Source organism: Poecile atricapillus, chromosome 14, assembly GCF_030490865.1.
Source record: "Poecile atricapillus isolate bPoeAtr1 chromosome 14, bPoeAtr1.hap1, whole genome shotgun sequence".
Lineage (NCBI taxonomy): Eukaryota > Metazoa > Chordata > Aves > Passeriformes > Paridae > Poecile > Poecile atricapillus.
Genome location: NC_081262.1, coordinates 3,821,553 through 3,838,712, shown reverse-complemented (window position 1 = coordinate 3,838,712; position 17,160 = coordinate 3,821,553). Strand labels below are relative to the sequence as shown.

At 40.3% G+C, this 17,160-nt stretch overlaps 1 protein-coding gene across 1 annotated transcript in view; it reads right to left on the bottom strand.

Annotated features, from left to right (window-relative positions):
* Window positions 1-252: 252 nt before the first annotated feature.
* The window catches only part of KATNIP (katanin interacting protein), a 56,202-nt gene continuing 39,294 nt past the window's right edge, over window positions 253-17,160 (bottom strand). The window contains exons 19-27 of the mRNA XM_058849251.1: window positions 15,177-15,342; window positions 11,881-12,038; window positions 11,505-11,569; window positions 11,042-11,152; window positions 9,134-9,273; window positions 6,240-6,341; window positions 5,416-5,576; window positions 2,984-3,072; window positions 253-1,676 (exon numbers count right to left, since the gene is read on the bottom strand). Coding sequence (XP_058705234.1) covers window positions 1,621-1,676; window positions 2,984-3,072; window positions 5,416-5,576; window positions 6,240-6,341; window positions 9,134-9,273; window positions 11,042-11,152; window positions 11,505-11,569; window positions 11,881-12,038; window positions 15,177-15,342 — 1,048 coding nt within the window. The 3' untranslated portion in view covers window positions 253-1,620. The remainder of the gene's footprint in view (window positions 1,677-2,983; window positions 3,073-5,415; window positions 5,577-6,239; window positions 6,342-9,133; window positions 9,274-11,041; window positions 11,153-11,504; window positions 11,570-11,880; window positions 12,039-15,176; window positions 15,343-17,160) is intronic.

The following is a 17,160-nucleotide window of genomic DNA, read 5'->3' as shown; positions in this document are numbered from 1 at the left end:
CATTTATATCTGCTCTGCGCCCTTCCAATACCCTTCCTCTCAGCTCCTCCTCTTTTTCATTTGGAGTTGTCTGTTATATGATTTGGAGCAAAAATTAGCACTTGGTTTTTGGTAGAATTACACCAGAAACAAATGAGGGGAGAGTTCTCAGAACAAGAGGGCTCTTCAGTCAGTGCAGCTTGGGAAGAACCCTTAAACAAAGTACAATGTACTCACACACACTATTTTACATTTAAAAGTAAAGTAGTTTGTATTTAGTACAAAATTAATTCTTTTGTTCCATCAGTACACAGAAACCTGGGAAATGCATTGTTATCTTGTGTCCTTTCAGCTCAGGCAACAGCAGTGGGGTTTTAATAAGCAAATATACAAGATATTACACTCCTGACAGGGCAGAAAGGGAAGCAGCACAGCTGGATTCTAAACTGAGCTGCACCAGTATCTCTGGTTTATGTGTAAAATCCCATCTTGACTTCAGCTTTCAGTTCTCTCTAGAAACAACCACAGAATCACAGGAATGAGCAAGTTCAAAATGAGAATCCATAGAAGAGATTTACAGGTTGTCACAAACACCAAGTTTTCAGCAAAAAGTACATTTGCATAGCAAATCCTGCAGCATATTTATTTGGTTAGAGGTTTTTTATTTAAATGACTACATGTGCAGGGTATTTTTTTTTAAAAATGCACTTCTCTCCTTACCTTCAGCTAATTAAAAGGCATTTACCATTTCTCAGAAGTGATGATCTGTTGCTGGCAACATCTGGTTAGTGCAGCACAGAGGCATGGCCTCCTTGTTCATATAAATTCAGGCAAAATAAGAGGAAAAAACATTGCTCTGTAGCAGGAGGACTCTGAAGGATGTGCAGAGTGCCTGTCAATGGCACTCCAGGCAAAACACCTCACTTGCTTTTTCCATGGTAGTAAAATGATGAAAGAAATAATTATTTCACTGCAAAACATGAAAAGGTGACAGCTGAAATGCACTTATTAAACCTTGATAAAGCCAATTCCTGATCTCCACTTCCTAAAAGCATCCATCACATTTCTGCAAGCCCAGTGGAACCTGTCTAGGTGTCAGAAACAGTGTCAGCTCCTACAGACAGTCCTGGCATCAAAACATGCCCAGAGACAGACAGTTGAAGTGTATTTCCTCTAATAAGTGCATTTCCCAGAGAACTATTTACAGGCATCAGAAATAAAGCAACACCTCCTTCTAGTGAGGGTCTTCGTGATCATTCAGCTAGGATTTAGGAATAAAAGTTTTAGAAATAATCTAAAAAACCTGTGCACAATCCTGCTTAATCAAGTTCTCGGTACTTGGCAGAACAGTTGTCAGCAGAAAGGTTCTCACTCTCTCCTTTATGTTCCTTCTTCCCTGGATTTTCAGTTACGAGATAAGGGGCAAAATTCAGACAGATCATGACCAAAAAAACCCCAGGAAACTGAATTCATGCTTTAGATTTCATTTTGAAGAAAATTTCCTGTAGCAAATAAAACCACCTCCCAAAAGAGGAGGTGGTTCAGCAGCAGCAGATATGGAAAATCTTCCATTTGGATATGCATATTTTGGAGATCTGGATTGCAGCTACTCAGAGCTGGATGCATTCAGGACTTTCCTTGTTATCTTCTCCTCCTCTGCAGTCCTTTCTCACTGATGCAGGTTTTGGGGCGCAGAGCTGTTGAGGAAAATGAAGGGCTGCTTTAGGACTGCACACTAACAGTGAAGCCATGCAACATGGAAATGAGGAACAAAAATTCCCATTTCTCTTCCCACCCCAGAAGGCAGCTGAGCCACCCTTCTCAGTAATGTTTCTGACACTGACAGTGAGTGCTGCCAGCTTTTCCACAGTCCTGTGGAATTGCTTTCCTGTGCAACCTGCTGTGAATTCAGGGATGACGCTGGCCTGAGTAGGAGGCTGGATCCCCCTGAGGTCTCCCCCAACCCAAATCACTCCACAAATGTGTTATCAACACCCTGTGTGGCTGATCCTCTGCAGGACTGCAGAGGGGACATGGGGCAGAGGGCAACAGGCCACCCTCAGCTGGTGACTTCAGAAGCTCTGTGTCCTCAGTGCTGGAAAAGATGTGATGGCCAAGGCAATGACAGCTGTTCTTCACTGGGCAGTCTGCTCTGGGAGCCAGGATGCCACTCCAATGGGCACAGAGATGTCCAGGATACTTTTGACAAGTATTGTTAAATATAATAACTTTCAAGCTGTTTTTTTACAGGCAATGGCATTTCAAATCCTTCTCCTATAGAACTGTTATTAAAAGCCATCAAATAATATCTGTACCACTTTCTAGAGAACTAATTGGAGAAAGTGTCATGCTCAGGAGAGAAAACCAATCATGAATATAGCAGCTTGGCTAAGAATTTGAGATGTATTTAGGGAGTTATTCTGAGTAATTTACAATGAATGACTGGTACTCTTCAGACTATAAATACAATCTACTCTTTCTCCTTGGGAAAAAAGAGAGGTTGTCTTTTTAATTAGCACTTTGTAAGCAAAAAGACCAACCAGAAAGACAGTGGGAGGAAGAGAGTCAACACGGTTTCCCCCTTGTTACACTCACTGTGATTTTGGGTTTGCTCAAGCAGCTGATGCTCAGACACATCTGCACCATCTCTGAAGCTGCTTAAAAGGCCAGTGGGGATGCAATGAGCTTATTATTCCAAAAACTATCAATGAACCTGCACAATTAACAGCCATTTTCAATTTATCTTCAGCCAGTTTCTTTGCTGAGGATTGCTGCACTTGTGGTGCTGTGAGCCACAACCACAGCATCCCCTTTCAGATTTAGATACAGAGTAGAAACCCACCAGATGATGAAATTTGCAGTTTGTCTTTCTATGACAGAAAAAGCAGAGCTAAATATACATTAGACTTCCCACTTTTCCCAGTTTAGGGCTGGAACAATGCTCATTATCCACACTGTGTCTGCAGGAATTGAGCGGAAGAAAAATGTGGAAGACAGAACTCACCCGGATCAGCCACAACTTGTTTCTTTTTGCTGCTGGTGACAATCTCATTTTCATTCATCATTCGTACATCCTGATCCTCCACATGATTGCTGAAAAGACTGAAATCAGTACAATGGCCAAAACAATCAACACTGGGAAAAGTTATGAGAGTCATGGACAAGGATACCAAAGAAAGGATGTCTGCAGTCCTGCAGCCTGAACAGCTCCACAGCACAGCCACAATACACAGGATTATCCACACAGGAATTACCCTGTCCTCATCCACCTGAAGGATTTCTTGCCAGTTTTAATTAGTGGCATTCATTCAGGCACACATTCAAATATAAATATCATATTCACTCTACAATTTTCAAGCCTGCCTACACAGCTTGAACCACAAGGCAAAGTCAGATTTTAAATCAGAGCTGTACAAAGGGGGTATAAAAATCCTTGTATGGGACTTCCACACTGCTTTGTAATTCTGAAAGAGCATTATTTGAAACTTTTCTGAACTAAACAAAATTCATTTACTGTGACAAGTTTTGCTTGCAGGCTGCTGCAAAATTTTAACCATTTCTTTTTGGGAAAGAAGTAATAACTTCAAAGGTAAATTAAACTAAACAAATTACAGGGAAAAACATGAGCTGAATTGAAAGGTAAGGGAAACATCACTAATAACATCTCCCTTTCACATTTCACAAAAAAACCCATTTGTGCCTTTGCAATAAAAGAAGTGTATTTTTTCTTTTCTCTCCAAATACTGCACAAAATGGGTTTCTATTTCTGAAGAAAAATGTAATGTCTCTCAAACTGTCAGAGTGAAGCAGGAGAGCCAAACCTGAAGCAAACCAAAACTTACACTATTGATGATAATATCAGACTCAAGTTCGAGTTCATAAAATACTGAACAGTGCTGTGTGAAAGAGAATAGACCAACATCACAAACAGCAACATCTAAAAGCTCCAGACCATTTTTAAATGAAGGGATATTATCCAGCAGGTCTTCCATTGCTGCTGAAGTACCCTGTATTTTAGTAGGGTGGGAGGGAAAAAAGAGAGAAAAGATGATTGCAGACCAGGTTGGGAAGAAAGAGCAGGAAAACTCCTGCACAGAAGTCTGGAAGAGAAGAGGCTCAGCATGTTCTCAACTGAAAAAGAGACTATGCAGTGTTTGTGACCCCAAAAACTCCTCTTTAAAGTAGATCAAAGGACATATGTCTTATAAATATGTGCAAAGGAAGTTATGTGAAAAAGATCTGTGCTTACAGCTGGTGCCTCCCTGCTTCCAATAAAATGATTTTACTCATAGAAAGATCTGAAGCTGAGGAAAATAAAGGTTCATTTCCCATCCTTCTCCTTTTTCTATCCCATTGAAAATGTTCTCAAAACTTTTATTTCCTCAAGGCATTTTCATTTCAGTGACTTTTTCACTTAAAGAAATCATTCACCTCCAAGTTTTACCATGACAACACAGCCACTCATACAAAAACATGAGTCCAACACAACACATCCAAACAATAATAATTTATTTAACCTCTGGCAGGACCCAGTAGACAAAAGCCAATGCTTTAGGGAAACACAAGAAAACAAACGCCGTAGGCAAATGTGAACTTCTGTCTTTATTCAGGGCATCTCATGTTCCTTCTGCTTATTTCTAAATGTTTGAATATCCTTCTGAGTGGATCACACACCACTTATCCATGCAAAACTTGCCTTTTTTCCCAAGTGATAAATGTGCAAAACATTCTATTTGTCAGCTGTCCAACATGTAAGAAAGTGTTCATTTCTATAAATTTTTATTTTTTCATTTTTCAATCCCATTTAAAATAAATTATTCTTTCAAATCTTTACTTTCCTTGCTAGGGACTGTTTTTTAGACCCTACCAATCCTGACCTTCTAAATATAAGTGCATTTTTCACTGCATTTCATCACATTCTCCATGAGATTGCCAACTTAGTAGTTTCAAAGCGTCATTCCCCCAAATGCAATTCATTTCTCATTTTAGAATTTAGTCATTATTTTAGATTGTTTATAAAATAGTAGAATTCTGGCTCCTTAATTAGCATCTGTGTCAAGTCAGAGGAGTTTATTTTCCTTAATTTTGATGCTTGTTTTTTTTCATTAACTATTTTTTTCCCCCTCTATGCAATATCATTGGGATTTATTAATCCTTCTCTAAGGAAGCCTAACTTTTTTATTTTGTGTTTACAAGCTTCCATGAAAACAGATGTAAATATAAATCATGAATACCAGCAAGTGCTAAAAGATGCTTGCAAACAAAGCTGGTAATTTAGTCCTCATATCTAAAAATCTACTTATTCCTCCTCAAGTGAGGCCAGGGATGCTCTGCAAGGGAATTTTCCTCAGCAATACACACACTGCTGACATCAGCCACATCAAACTGGTTTTTAAAGCCAAGATTCTTTGTCCCAGCCAAGATCCACTCACGTACCTGATAACAGTTCTCCTCTCCTGGTGGCAAATCCTCTCGTCATCCGTGAAGAGGATGGTGTGGTAGGGCACCACGGGGTCGCACGTGGGGAGGATGCCTGACACCACACGGCTCACCATGTCCAGAATCCCATTGTACACCAGCAAATCGTCCACCAGAAGCTACAAACATTGAAGAAATAAACCCAAAATCCATCAGAAATCAGGCCTTGCTTCCAGCAGTTGTCTCCAGCAATTAACTAGAAAGCATTTTTCCCTATTTGCTTCACAAATCCAGTCATTAATTTAGCTTTTGTTCCTTAAAACATCCATTTCTCTCTATTTGCTGCTGGAGTATGATTTTTTTTTTTCCTCCCCAAGTTTTTTATCTTGTCACTGATGTTTTTTAATGTAACTTTCAAGTAGGTAATTAAAAACGTATTTCGTGTTTTACATAATTGCCATTCTATTCACTGGAGTGAATCACTCTTAAATCTAGGAATTAATGAATCTCACCTCACTTCAGCTGTCTAAAACTTGGGTGGTGTAGTTCAAACTAGGCTTCTAGGCCTACTCCACAGTCAGTGGAAAAAGGCAAGTGTTATCCTGACTTAAGACAATTATCTAAGACAAAAATCAGATAAAGTTTTCTTTCCCTGGACAAAAAAAGGGAGGACAGATGACTGGCATAGATTAGTCATTTTAATATTAAATGCAGAGTTAAATGAGATGAATCCCATCCTTTGAGATTACATGGAATCACACTTCAACAAACTGTCAGAACACGTACAGAATGGAGCCAGCTGACTCACCAGGACATACAAAATGCACAGGAAAATTACTTACACCAAACTCCTTCACACCTCTCTGAGGCGTCTTGGCATAATTCCATAACTTGATCATTGACACGGTAGTAGGTACATCAAAAATGACATAAACCCTATTCACCTGTAAAAGAGAATTAATTTATATTTAACAGCACAAATTCCCCAAAGAAATTAAATTCTCATGCATGTTACATCAAAAGAGGTTCATATTTAAAGAGGTATAGCTGGAGGAGAGATAACTGATGCTGAGGATAGAAGTTCAGCTATCATCTCTGCTGATAATTCCCAGATGTTGGCTCTACCCCACAGCTGCTCTCAAAAGCACAGAGGATGAGCTCTAGAGCATCCTTGTCATCCTGGACAATTTCCTTCCTTCCTCCTGGAAATTGGAGGAAGGGCATAAAGACACTTTTAATGAGTATTTCATAAACCAAATACAGACAGGTCCTTAGGGATAAAGACAAACTGGTGCCTCCTCTTTTCTGTTCTACTCCACAAGGAGCCTGCAAGAAAGATGGAGGGAGACAATTTCCAAGGGCCTGGATTGCCAGGGAATGGCTTCCCAGTGCCAGAGGGCAGGGCTGGATGGGATATTGGGAAGGAATTGTTCCCTGGGAGGGTGGGCAGGCCCTGGCACAGGGTGCCCAGAGAAGCTGTGGCTGCCCCTGGATCCCTGGAAGTGCCCAAGGCCAGGCTGGATGGGGCTTGGAGCAGCCTGGGACAGTGGAAGGTGTCCCTGCCCACGGCAGGAGATGGGACTGGATGAGCTTTAAGGTCCCTTCCAACCCAAACCACCCTGTGAATCAATGATTTTATTCTATTCCATCCCATCTGTTTGTACCAAATATAAACGGATTCCACCTTTCTGTTTTCAAGACTAAAATTTCCCCTGTACGCCCTGAAAGCTATTGAAGAAATTTTGCAATTTTTGTATGAGTTATACTACCAGGAATTTAGAGACAATCCTCCAGATGCTTGCTAAACAATTACTGCTTGAGATATTATTCATCTGCCTTCCAGTGACGTTAATGTCAAGATGTTAAGACCAAAGATTAGGCAGGCAGGAAACCAATCTTGCCTGTTACAGTTAATTCCATGCTTTTCCTTTTATGAGCCACTATATCAACTTTGGATCAACATATCTTAAGCTTCATCTTTAGCATCCTCTGAAGTTTTAATCCTTTGATGTACTAGAGAAGATACTGTAGGTTATATTAAATCATTATGCTGGGGTTTTTTTTTAGTGAAGAAAGAAAGGTAGATTGGATTAATAGAAATGTTTGCATCTGTGATTTTCCATGAGACAACTGGAGCATTGTCTCCAACAATAACTGTTAGTCCCACAGAAAATTATGTATTTGATCAAATCCATTCAAACAAACAAATAAAATGATAATCAGTAACAGGAGAACAAATAATTCAAATTCTGCTTATGTAAGAAATTCATTTGAACAACATGAAACCACTTTTAGATTTAAAAAAGGAAAAGACATTTAGGAAGGAAAAGAAAGGCTATAATACCAATTCCCTTCAAGCTTTTGAAGCTTACAGAACATCAAGGAGTTAATGCAGCTTTCCAGGCAGCCTGCACTGAGGATGGGAGCACTCACAAGCTCTGGTTCAGCAATAGGCTGATTGCTCCATCCAGCACCTCCCAGCTCAACAACCATCCCAGGGAAGATGGAGGAGGGAAAAATACTCTGGATCTTACAGAGGTGTCATTTGCTACAGTTCAAGGACAGAAAACACCATTAAATTGCTTCTGCCTCCTGCATTTCACACATTATCAATTTACCCTTTAATACTGGTGTTTTGTGCTCTTCTGCAGTACTTTGGTGTCAGGCAGAACAACACAGAGGGAGAGAACTCCAGGGCCTGTTATTTTCCTTTTTCCCAAGTGAAACAGCTTCTGCAAGCGTGTCTGTTGTAAGGACATGAGCACACTCAGATGGCTGTCAAATCAATCAGTCATCCTATTATAAGAGACATCTGAGCACCCCATCAAATTCCCAGGATTCAAGGTGTGGGATCTACACAGCAGGAGCCTCAAGCATCACACAGAGTTTCCACTTGCCTAGGAAATGCTCACTATTCCCAAGTACACTTAAAAGCTTTACCTTAATTATAGCCCTTCATGATACAACACATCATGATATAAATTAACAATTCCTCACTTTTAATATCCTAATTAGTAACTGCAACATCTGGAGTGAGGATTTCGCCAACAGAGAAAGTGATCATTTACCACATGTCAGGTTTATACTTTGTTTTCTTTTTAAATCCATTCTCTTATAAAGAAATAAAACCACATTAATTATGTCCATTATAGGTCCCTAAAAAATGTCCTTTCCCAGAACAAGGTCAGAAGTCATCTAAGTTTCTCTACTTTTCCTGTTTAGATTTTTGATATCCCAGCTATTAAACATGGGACTTGTAAAAGGGCTGAATCATTTGTGGCCTTAGGACATGAAATATTAAGTCTGCCATCCCTAATCTACGAATTTGAATTCAACACAGATCATGAGATTAAAAAATAATTTCTCACTGCTGGAACAACAGTCATTGCATTTTGTAAAAATGAATTTAAAAGCACCAGAAAGGTGTTTATTGCATGGAACTCCTTCCTCAGTATCTTTGTCACAGTGACTCAAAAACCACCTCTGGAAAATCTTCTGCTGTTGTCCCTTGGAGAGAGAAGATTACAAACCTGGGAAACCACCAGTGCTGCTGCCTTTGCAAAGCAGAGAAATAAAATAAAATAAAATGCAATAAAAACAACTTCTAAAAAGCAGTGATTTAGCATCTGTTACTAATACCAAATTTAGCTATGAATTCTATATGCTTCCTCTTTCCTCCATGCTTCCAGTTCCATCCACACACATGACTAAAACAGAATGAAAATGGAAAATGTACCAAACCAGGAAGAACTGGTGCCAGCCACATGTGCCTGCCATCAGTGGTGTCATTCACTCTGTCAATCAGCTTGTCTGGAGTCCGGATGTCTCCAGATACATCATCTAAAATGTTGACACTATCTGGAAAAGCAGCAATATCTGAAAAAAAACTTTTAAGCATAAACAACACAAAAAGGGATATTTCAGAAACACTGTATTTAAAAGTTTATGCTCTTCCCAACTCCATGAGTGAGTTTTCAGCAGTACTTCCAGGATTGCATAGCTGAGGAATTTGGGGGCACATATTTAAAAGCAGGACAATCCTTAGATATTCTGGTGGTCCAATTTATTATTAAAATAGGAATTAAGTAACTAGCTGCATTCAATTTATTCTCAGATTTGTACTTATGACTTCATCAATAAATTTCCATTACCAAGAATAGGCATTTCCCATCTTTTTAGTGACAAAGTCACATATTTTTATCATAAACTTGTGCAAATTCATCATATAAAACCTATCATCAAGAAGAGTGTCTTTACAGAAGGCAGTCATCAGTCAGACTAGGTTTTGCTTGAGTTGTTCAAGGTTTGTGGCAAAAATCAGTAACTGTGTAATAAACCCTTTTTTCATTTCTTTGAGAGGGAAAGATGAAATTCCCATTGAACAGGCAACCAGATGTTCTCTGTAAAAGAACATTTACATTAAAAACATATATGAATGCTAAAAGCATGCAAAGAAATGGGGATGGATGACAGTGTCTTCAGAATTATGAATCCTGAGCAATCCATTTTGAGGGACAGTAATTTCCCCCTGTTCTGCTTTCTAAAGGTCTGTAAGTGTTTATAAAGAATTGAAGGAATGACACAGCAATGCCTCACGTGTTTAAGAAAAGCTTGATTCAGTTGTGAATTATCACATTAAATATTGCACTAAGACAAATCTGCCCTTTTGGGATACTAATACATCCCACACACAACTGCACAGGCAGGAACAGGTGATCATTCAAAGGGAGCTGAGGATTCTTTACCGGGCACTGTTTTACACTGTAGAGCTGCACCAGGTCAGTTAAAGATCCCTGGTTTTTCAAGACAATTTGTTACCACTTCTCAATTTCAAAATGCTTCCTGTCCATTATAAATATTTTGAGTTCGGGGTGTATTGTACAAGATAAAAATCAAAATAGCACCTGGGGAAAAGCATTTATTTCATTCATATTAGGCAGTGAGGATCCTTAGAGACAAACAATTCCAGCAGCATTTGTGCTATTCATTCTTTCCAGGGGCTAAAAAATGTTCCTTCCATGTACCTGAACAATGGGAGTTGTATGTTGGGGTATGAAGCTTTCAGTTCTTGAAAGACTCAACTGCTACAGAACACAAAGTGTAACCTTGATGAACATTCTTCTTCCCAACATGCCCTTCATTCCCTCTGCTGGATATCCAGGGAACACTGATTCAAATTCAAACTCTCAGCCCTGATCTTCCTGACTGCATTGGTTGTCTAGAACAGCCTAAATCTCCAGAGCAAGAGTTATGAAAAATTTCTTTCTTGGGGCACAATGAAAGATTCCATTAAAAAAAAAAAAAAAAAAAGCACTGACTCCATCTTTTCTTATGAATTTTTGCTCAGCAAACTTTCTGGTCCCTCCCCACCATAGAAGAAATGTGAAGAGCAGAAAATACCACACCCTTCTTAAGCCTTCCCTTCTCTAACTTTGTCCTGTTTTGTTGGTGCATCCCATTGAGAGAAGAAATGTTCTGGAAGTATACAGAAGCCACAAAAACATATGGAAAAGAGATTCATCATCCAAATACAGAGAAATAGAAGCAGGGTTTATCCCAGACAAACTAGCAATGTGGAAGTGATGCCCTGTGACAATTTGCCAGAGAGTAAATGCATCAGCAGAGCCAGGGGTGCAAAGGATACTGTTTTCAGTCAGTAGGATTTGGTCTCCATGTTCATTGAACAGCTCCAGCCCATTCAAACCAATGTAGTAGGGATCACCCCAACTCGTCAGGAGCTGGAACTGGAAAATAACTAACAAGCAAAATGCTATTAAGGAAAATATCAATACAGAAGCTTTGTCCTAACAGACTATTTAATCTGCAGTTTGAAAAATGATTGTGCAGCCCACAATGTCAGACGCTCTTATTCGCAATTCAGGAGAAAAAGCTACCAGAGGATCTGAAAATAGGCCACATATTCATACATGATGTTTCACTGATTTATTCTTAAGCCATACTTTATGGTAGCCTTTCTCATATTCTTGGTATCTTGGTCATACCTTAAAGCACCTGAAATTGTTGGATTCAAAGAGCTCAGGACTCCTAACCATAGCATGTAACTCTTAAATATTCCATGTGAGAAGGAAGATGACAGGGAAGGATACAACCACAGGGCATTAGTGGTGCTTCATAGTCCATACTGGCTTGTTCCAGTGCTCTTGAAGCAGTCCTGCCAAAATAAAACCAAGGTAAAACAGGTTTTATATGTTGGCTCATTCAGAAAAGAAGAGAACAAACAAAAAAACCCAAATTTCCACAGACACCACCCCAACCCCTCCACCTGCAATGATGGACCAGACTCCCCTCAGACCTCAGTGAAATTTGGTCAGAGTTAAAACCAAGTGAAGCTCTGCTCTGCTCTGCTCCATGTTTTCATCCAGGAACCTCACACAGATGGCTCCAACAGGCAATGTGAAATGACACTACAAGAGTGAAGAGAAATCACCCTCTGGTTCAGACAACAAAGACATCCTGTTTTACCTCCTGTGTACTTTAGGAGCTGGCTGGGGCTGTAAATAGTCAAGAAACAGAATTTCTTGAGCAAAGTCAAAGTGGCAGTTGCCTGGTCCCTTGCGGATAAGGAAGCCCTCCAGGGGGGAAATGCTGTGCCCATCCAGCATCACATGGACCACCTTAGCCTGGTTTAAAAGAACAAAACATAAGATTACCTGACATGACATGACTTACATTAAAATAACTGCAAACAATCCCATTCACTTCAGAGACTGAAATTATTTCATTCAGCTGTATTTATTTCATTCCTCCAGAGTGTGACTTCCTTTGGCAAAAGAAAGCCTAACCCAGCAGATACCAGCTGCAATCCATAGTGTCCACGTCATCACTGGCATTGATGGGCATGGCAGAGGTGAGGATTTGGGGGGGAAAATACTAAAAAAAGTATTGATAGATCCTTCAATTACTGAGTAGCACTGGATCTCAGCAAACTGAAGCTGCCCTTCTTCACAGACAGGGTGGTCAAGCATTGGCACAGGCTGTCCAGGGAAGTGGTGGAGATGCCATCCCTGGAGGGATTTCAAAGAGCTGTAGATGAGGCACTTGGGGACATGGGTCAGTGCTGGCCTTGGCAGTGTGAGGTTCACATTTGACATGATGATCTTACAGCTCTTTCCCAACCTAAACAACCCTCTGATTCCCGAGCCTGCAGCAATATTTGCACACACCAAGAGAATGGGAATGCTCAGCTCGAAAGTCAGCCCATGTCACAAAGGGAATCTGAGGAGACATCATGCACCTGAATGCTCTGCTAAATCAGCTGGGATTGCCCAGCCCTGGCTGGGGGGGACCCTTCCAGAAATCCCACAGCCTGGTGCTGTCTCCAGAGCAGACTTTGGTGTTTCTGTTGCATTTACAGCAGCCTGTATTTCAGCAGCTCTATTTATCTTTGTGGCAGGTGGCACTTGGACTTCTCCAGGACCACACGAACTCCTCTGCTGGGCAGGGCTATGTGTAAACTCAGGGCATATGAATAAAGAAAAAGGTACCTGTACCAGACAGAGACAATTGAGCACACCTTATCCAACCTCTGGAGATTAAAGTGAATAATTCAGGCACATTTATTCAGATGATGCAGGAGTCCTGGCCCCTTCACCCTCCCCCAGCAAAACCATGTGGAGCTGTATCCATGATCCCAGGCACAGAACCATTCAATCACTGCACCTTGCTCTCTAACATGTTAAATATAACTTAATGTTCATCACAAGCAGCATTTACTGCCCTGGGTCTTGCACTAAGTACCAGTTTGTGCTAGACTGTAGGAGGGGCTCAGTTCATTTCCATGAAGATTAATTAAGCGGGAATGTTTGTATGACTACCAAATGTGGAGAAATAACTATTTCTGGCCTCATCTTTAATACACTTGGGATCAAATAAAGGAAACATCTTTTTCATATGAGAAACTCTGCTGCATGATGCTTCACAGCGGAATAAGTCTGCCAGGCTAAGGAGAAGAAGTGAGAAATCCACTGAAATACGCTTTCTTAAACGGAAACACGTAGCAAATGGGAAGTCTGGAGAACCAGAGATGGAATCTTACTTATTATACCACAGCTGCTTATATTTATGTGCCCTTTACAGCCCTCATTTCTAAGTAATTCTCATCATCTGAGGAGGCACTCAGCCGTCACATATTGCATTTTACAAATGGCATAACAAAGCTCTCACAAGGTGATTTTTCACAGAGCTGCAAATAGCACCCAAGTCTTCATTCTGACAGTCGCTGCCATTACCCTCTCACACTAAAGCTGTGAATAGAATCCCCCAGCCTGCAGCTGCCTAGCAAATCATTCCATCTCACACCCAGGGACTGGTTCCTAGAAGGAGCAGAAATACTTCAATAGACAGATGTAAGGATGCCCCAGGTTAACAGCCTAAAACCTCCTTTCCTGTGGCCCAGGGGACCTTGCATCTTTTGTTTTCCAGATAATTTATTTTATTGTTTTACAGGACTGCAGGTATGGGCTCCTCCTTTAAGTGGGATCCACTAACTCTTAAGGGACTTTCAGTATTCATGCAGGTAGAGACCTGTATCAGACTCACTTCTTTTTCCTACCTAGCCAAGTAAACTGCTGAAAATACACCTTTTTTTTCTTGGTTTGGCCTCCAGAGACCAAATTCCACGTTAGAATTTAGAGATTTAATAAGCACTGCTCAGCAACAACTGAAATATCAGTAAGTTACCAACATTATTATCACCCTAAATCCAAAACACAGCTCCTGGGAAGAAAATTAACTCTATCCCAGCTGAAATCAGGACACAAATGTCACTAAAAGCCCCCATTTGTACAGGGGGCATATTTAGATGGTAATGTTCAAAATGCTCCAGAACCCTCCCATGTGTGAAACGTGCTGGGCAAATGTGATGGAGCACAAAACCAGGGGCCCTCTGCTCAAATCTCTGGATCAGCTGGGATTTAATTGGAAGATCCTTTCTGTCCTCTCTCCAGTTTAATACATGCCAACATTTTTATTCTTATTTATTGCCTGAATTTGGACATGGAGAGGGCAACAGTTGCCTTTTGGGGTGGAAAATCTGGGAACAGGTGGATTCCTAAACTTTTGTGCAATGAACAGCAACCTCTGGTTCATTATCATTACATGTGTAAGTACAGCAGGGGAAGGAGGGGCAGCCAAATTCAGAGTGAAAAGCTATAAAATAATCTCCATTAGGTGTCAATTGTCAATCCCAACAATTTAATATGGAAAAAAAAATATAAAGCAGGCAATTTGGAAATAAGAGAGAATTTATATCAGACAATTTTAGCTAAATTATTTTAGCCAAGCTGCTTGAAGGTGGCAACTTTCCCTTTATTAAATGTTAATACTTCACAAGACTGTTCCTGGAAAAGGCAGTACTGAGTGAGTGGCCTTCTGAGCCTGAACTAAACAGAATTTATTTGGAAAAGTTTCCCTCATATCATCCCCTGCATTTCAGGAAACACAGAATCATACAGCAGGTCTAAATACAAGATATTGAGAAGATACCACTTCAGAATCATATATCCTGAAAATAATATGTGCTATTGTACGTGTCTCTTAAAAAAATCAGTTTTGAGGAGTTCTTTAAGCCATCTCTGGCTTTTTTTTTACTATCTGCTGTTTGTGGAGACAGGAATGCATTATACCTGCCACAAAATTCAGCCTCAGACAATCTAGAAAGATTTATGGTGTTCCATTAAGGCAGCTATATTCATTCATCACACTACCAATTTTCCAATGCTGTATATTTTTGCTGGCAGTGCTCCTTTTCTTTTACTTACCCCTCTGTAGGTATCCTCTGGAGATTTATTATAGTTCCAAAAGCGAAGCCCTGCAATACTTTCAGTTTTATCAAAATGGATTGTGAGCAGATGATCTTCTCCAAAAGAGAAGGGAATGAGCCACATATGGTCATCCTCCACTGTGATATTAGTCCCATCTATTAACCTACAAAGAGAAAAGTCCATTAGCTGCACAAAGGGAAAAGCTGGCTTCTCTCATCAAAAGCAGGGACTTTCCTAGGGTTCATTTCATTCTAGATGCCACTTCCAACTTCCAGAGCTTCTTGTGTCCTTGTGCACGCAATTAAAAGCATAGAAAACATCAAAAATAGCATGCAAATACTGAATTAAAGGCAGTGGGGGGAGAAAAAACACAGTATTTTCTTTAGTTGGGTCTGCTTAAGGAAAAACAGCAAACTCCTTAGGTTTTCCCTGTGTGAACAGAGACAGGCAAAGGAAACCTCAATTGCCTTTGCAGCCAAGTGGCTGAAGGCAGAACTCAAACCCAGCCACGACACAATTTATTAAGCCAGCTCCACGCCCAAAGCAGTGTTTCTGGCACCCTGCAGGGTGTTTCTATGCCAACACAGCTCTGCTGGATCCGAGGAGGAGCTGGATGGCAGCTGGAGAACCCTGAGCAGGACCAGGGCTTGCTCACATCCCTCATGGCCACAATTAGGCACATCCCTGCTATCTTCCAACCAGCAGGACAATGTCTTTTCATGACAGCACAGACTTCAGGCTGACTGAACAAAGTTAAATCTGGTATTTTCTGACATTATATTCTTCTACCACAAACTGTGCCATACAGAGATGGAGTAAAGGGAAACATGAATTAATTTTCCACTGTAATTACTTTGGTACACTGCCAAAAAAAGTAAGTATATACTTACTATTTATTTAAAAGTTTAATGGAAGAATGAATGCCAGACTTGGCAATTCCTTAAAGAAAAAGATTTGAATAATGACTCTTCCATAGAGGAACTGATTAGGGAGTCCATGAGAAAAGAGATAATTCTTGATTTGGTCTTGAATAGTACACGGGACCTATTCCAAATGCCACAGTTGAGAGCACTGCAATATACTCAAATTCAACATGCTTGCAGGAATATCCAGAGCCAAAAGAGACTCTATTTCTTGTGCCCAAAAAAGTTCTCCAGCAAAACAATCAAGAATGTAAAAAAAAAAAAAAGAAAAAAAAATTTAAAAATATAACCCACTTACTAAGAAAGATGTTAGAAAGAAGGAGGACTTGAAAACTCAAAGCCAGCCCGGCTCAGTAGCAGGATAAACAAAGTTATTATGAGCCATCTCTCAGCAATATTCATGATCAAAAAAGCCCTAAATTGATAGACTCATAAACTCTGGAAGGTTAAAGGCATATGCACAGGCCAAAAAAAGAGTCTGAAAGCTAGCAAGCAAAAGATACAAGAAATAAAATCCCTCAAATACGTCAGGGGCTGAAAGCTTGCCAAAAATTCTGTAGGATCAACACATCACTAGGCTGCAAAAGGAGCATTTAGAGAGGAGAAGGCACCAACAAAAAAAGTAAATTAATTCATTGCATCTGGGTCCATCAGGGTGGGGTCTGGAGAGACTCCCCCACCAGAATCTGTTCATCACAGGGGATGTCATGGGAAGATTTCTTATCATGATCAGCAACTGCCTACAGAGGAGATTTTGATAGAAGATGGCAGAAGGAACAAGGAATTACACACCAGTGAGGTTGATATCTGCATTTGTCAGATTAGCAGAAATTACAAACAATGGAGTTAGTGTGCATGGAGATAAATACAACATTCTAAGGAAGACTCCAGAGCCTTTGAAAATACAAGTCCTAATTCATAAGCCTGGTCACAGCCCATAAACATGCCAGCAAGACAGGATTACAACCAAAAATACCCTTTAAAATGGAGAGATGACTCAGAAACAACAGGATGCAGCTTCGATAACGTCCAAATGCCAAGTCCTCTCCAGATCTACA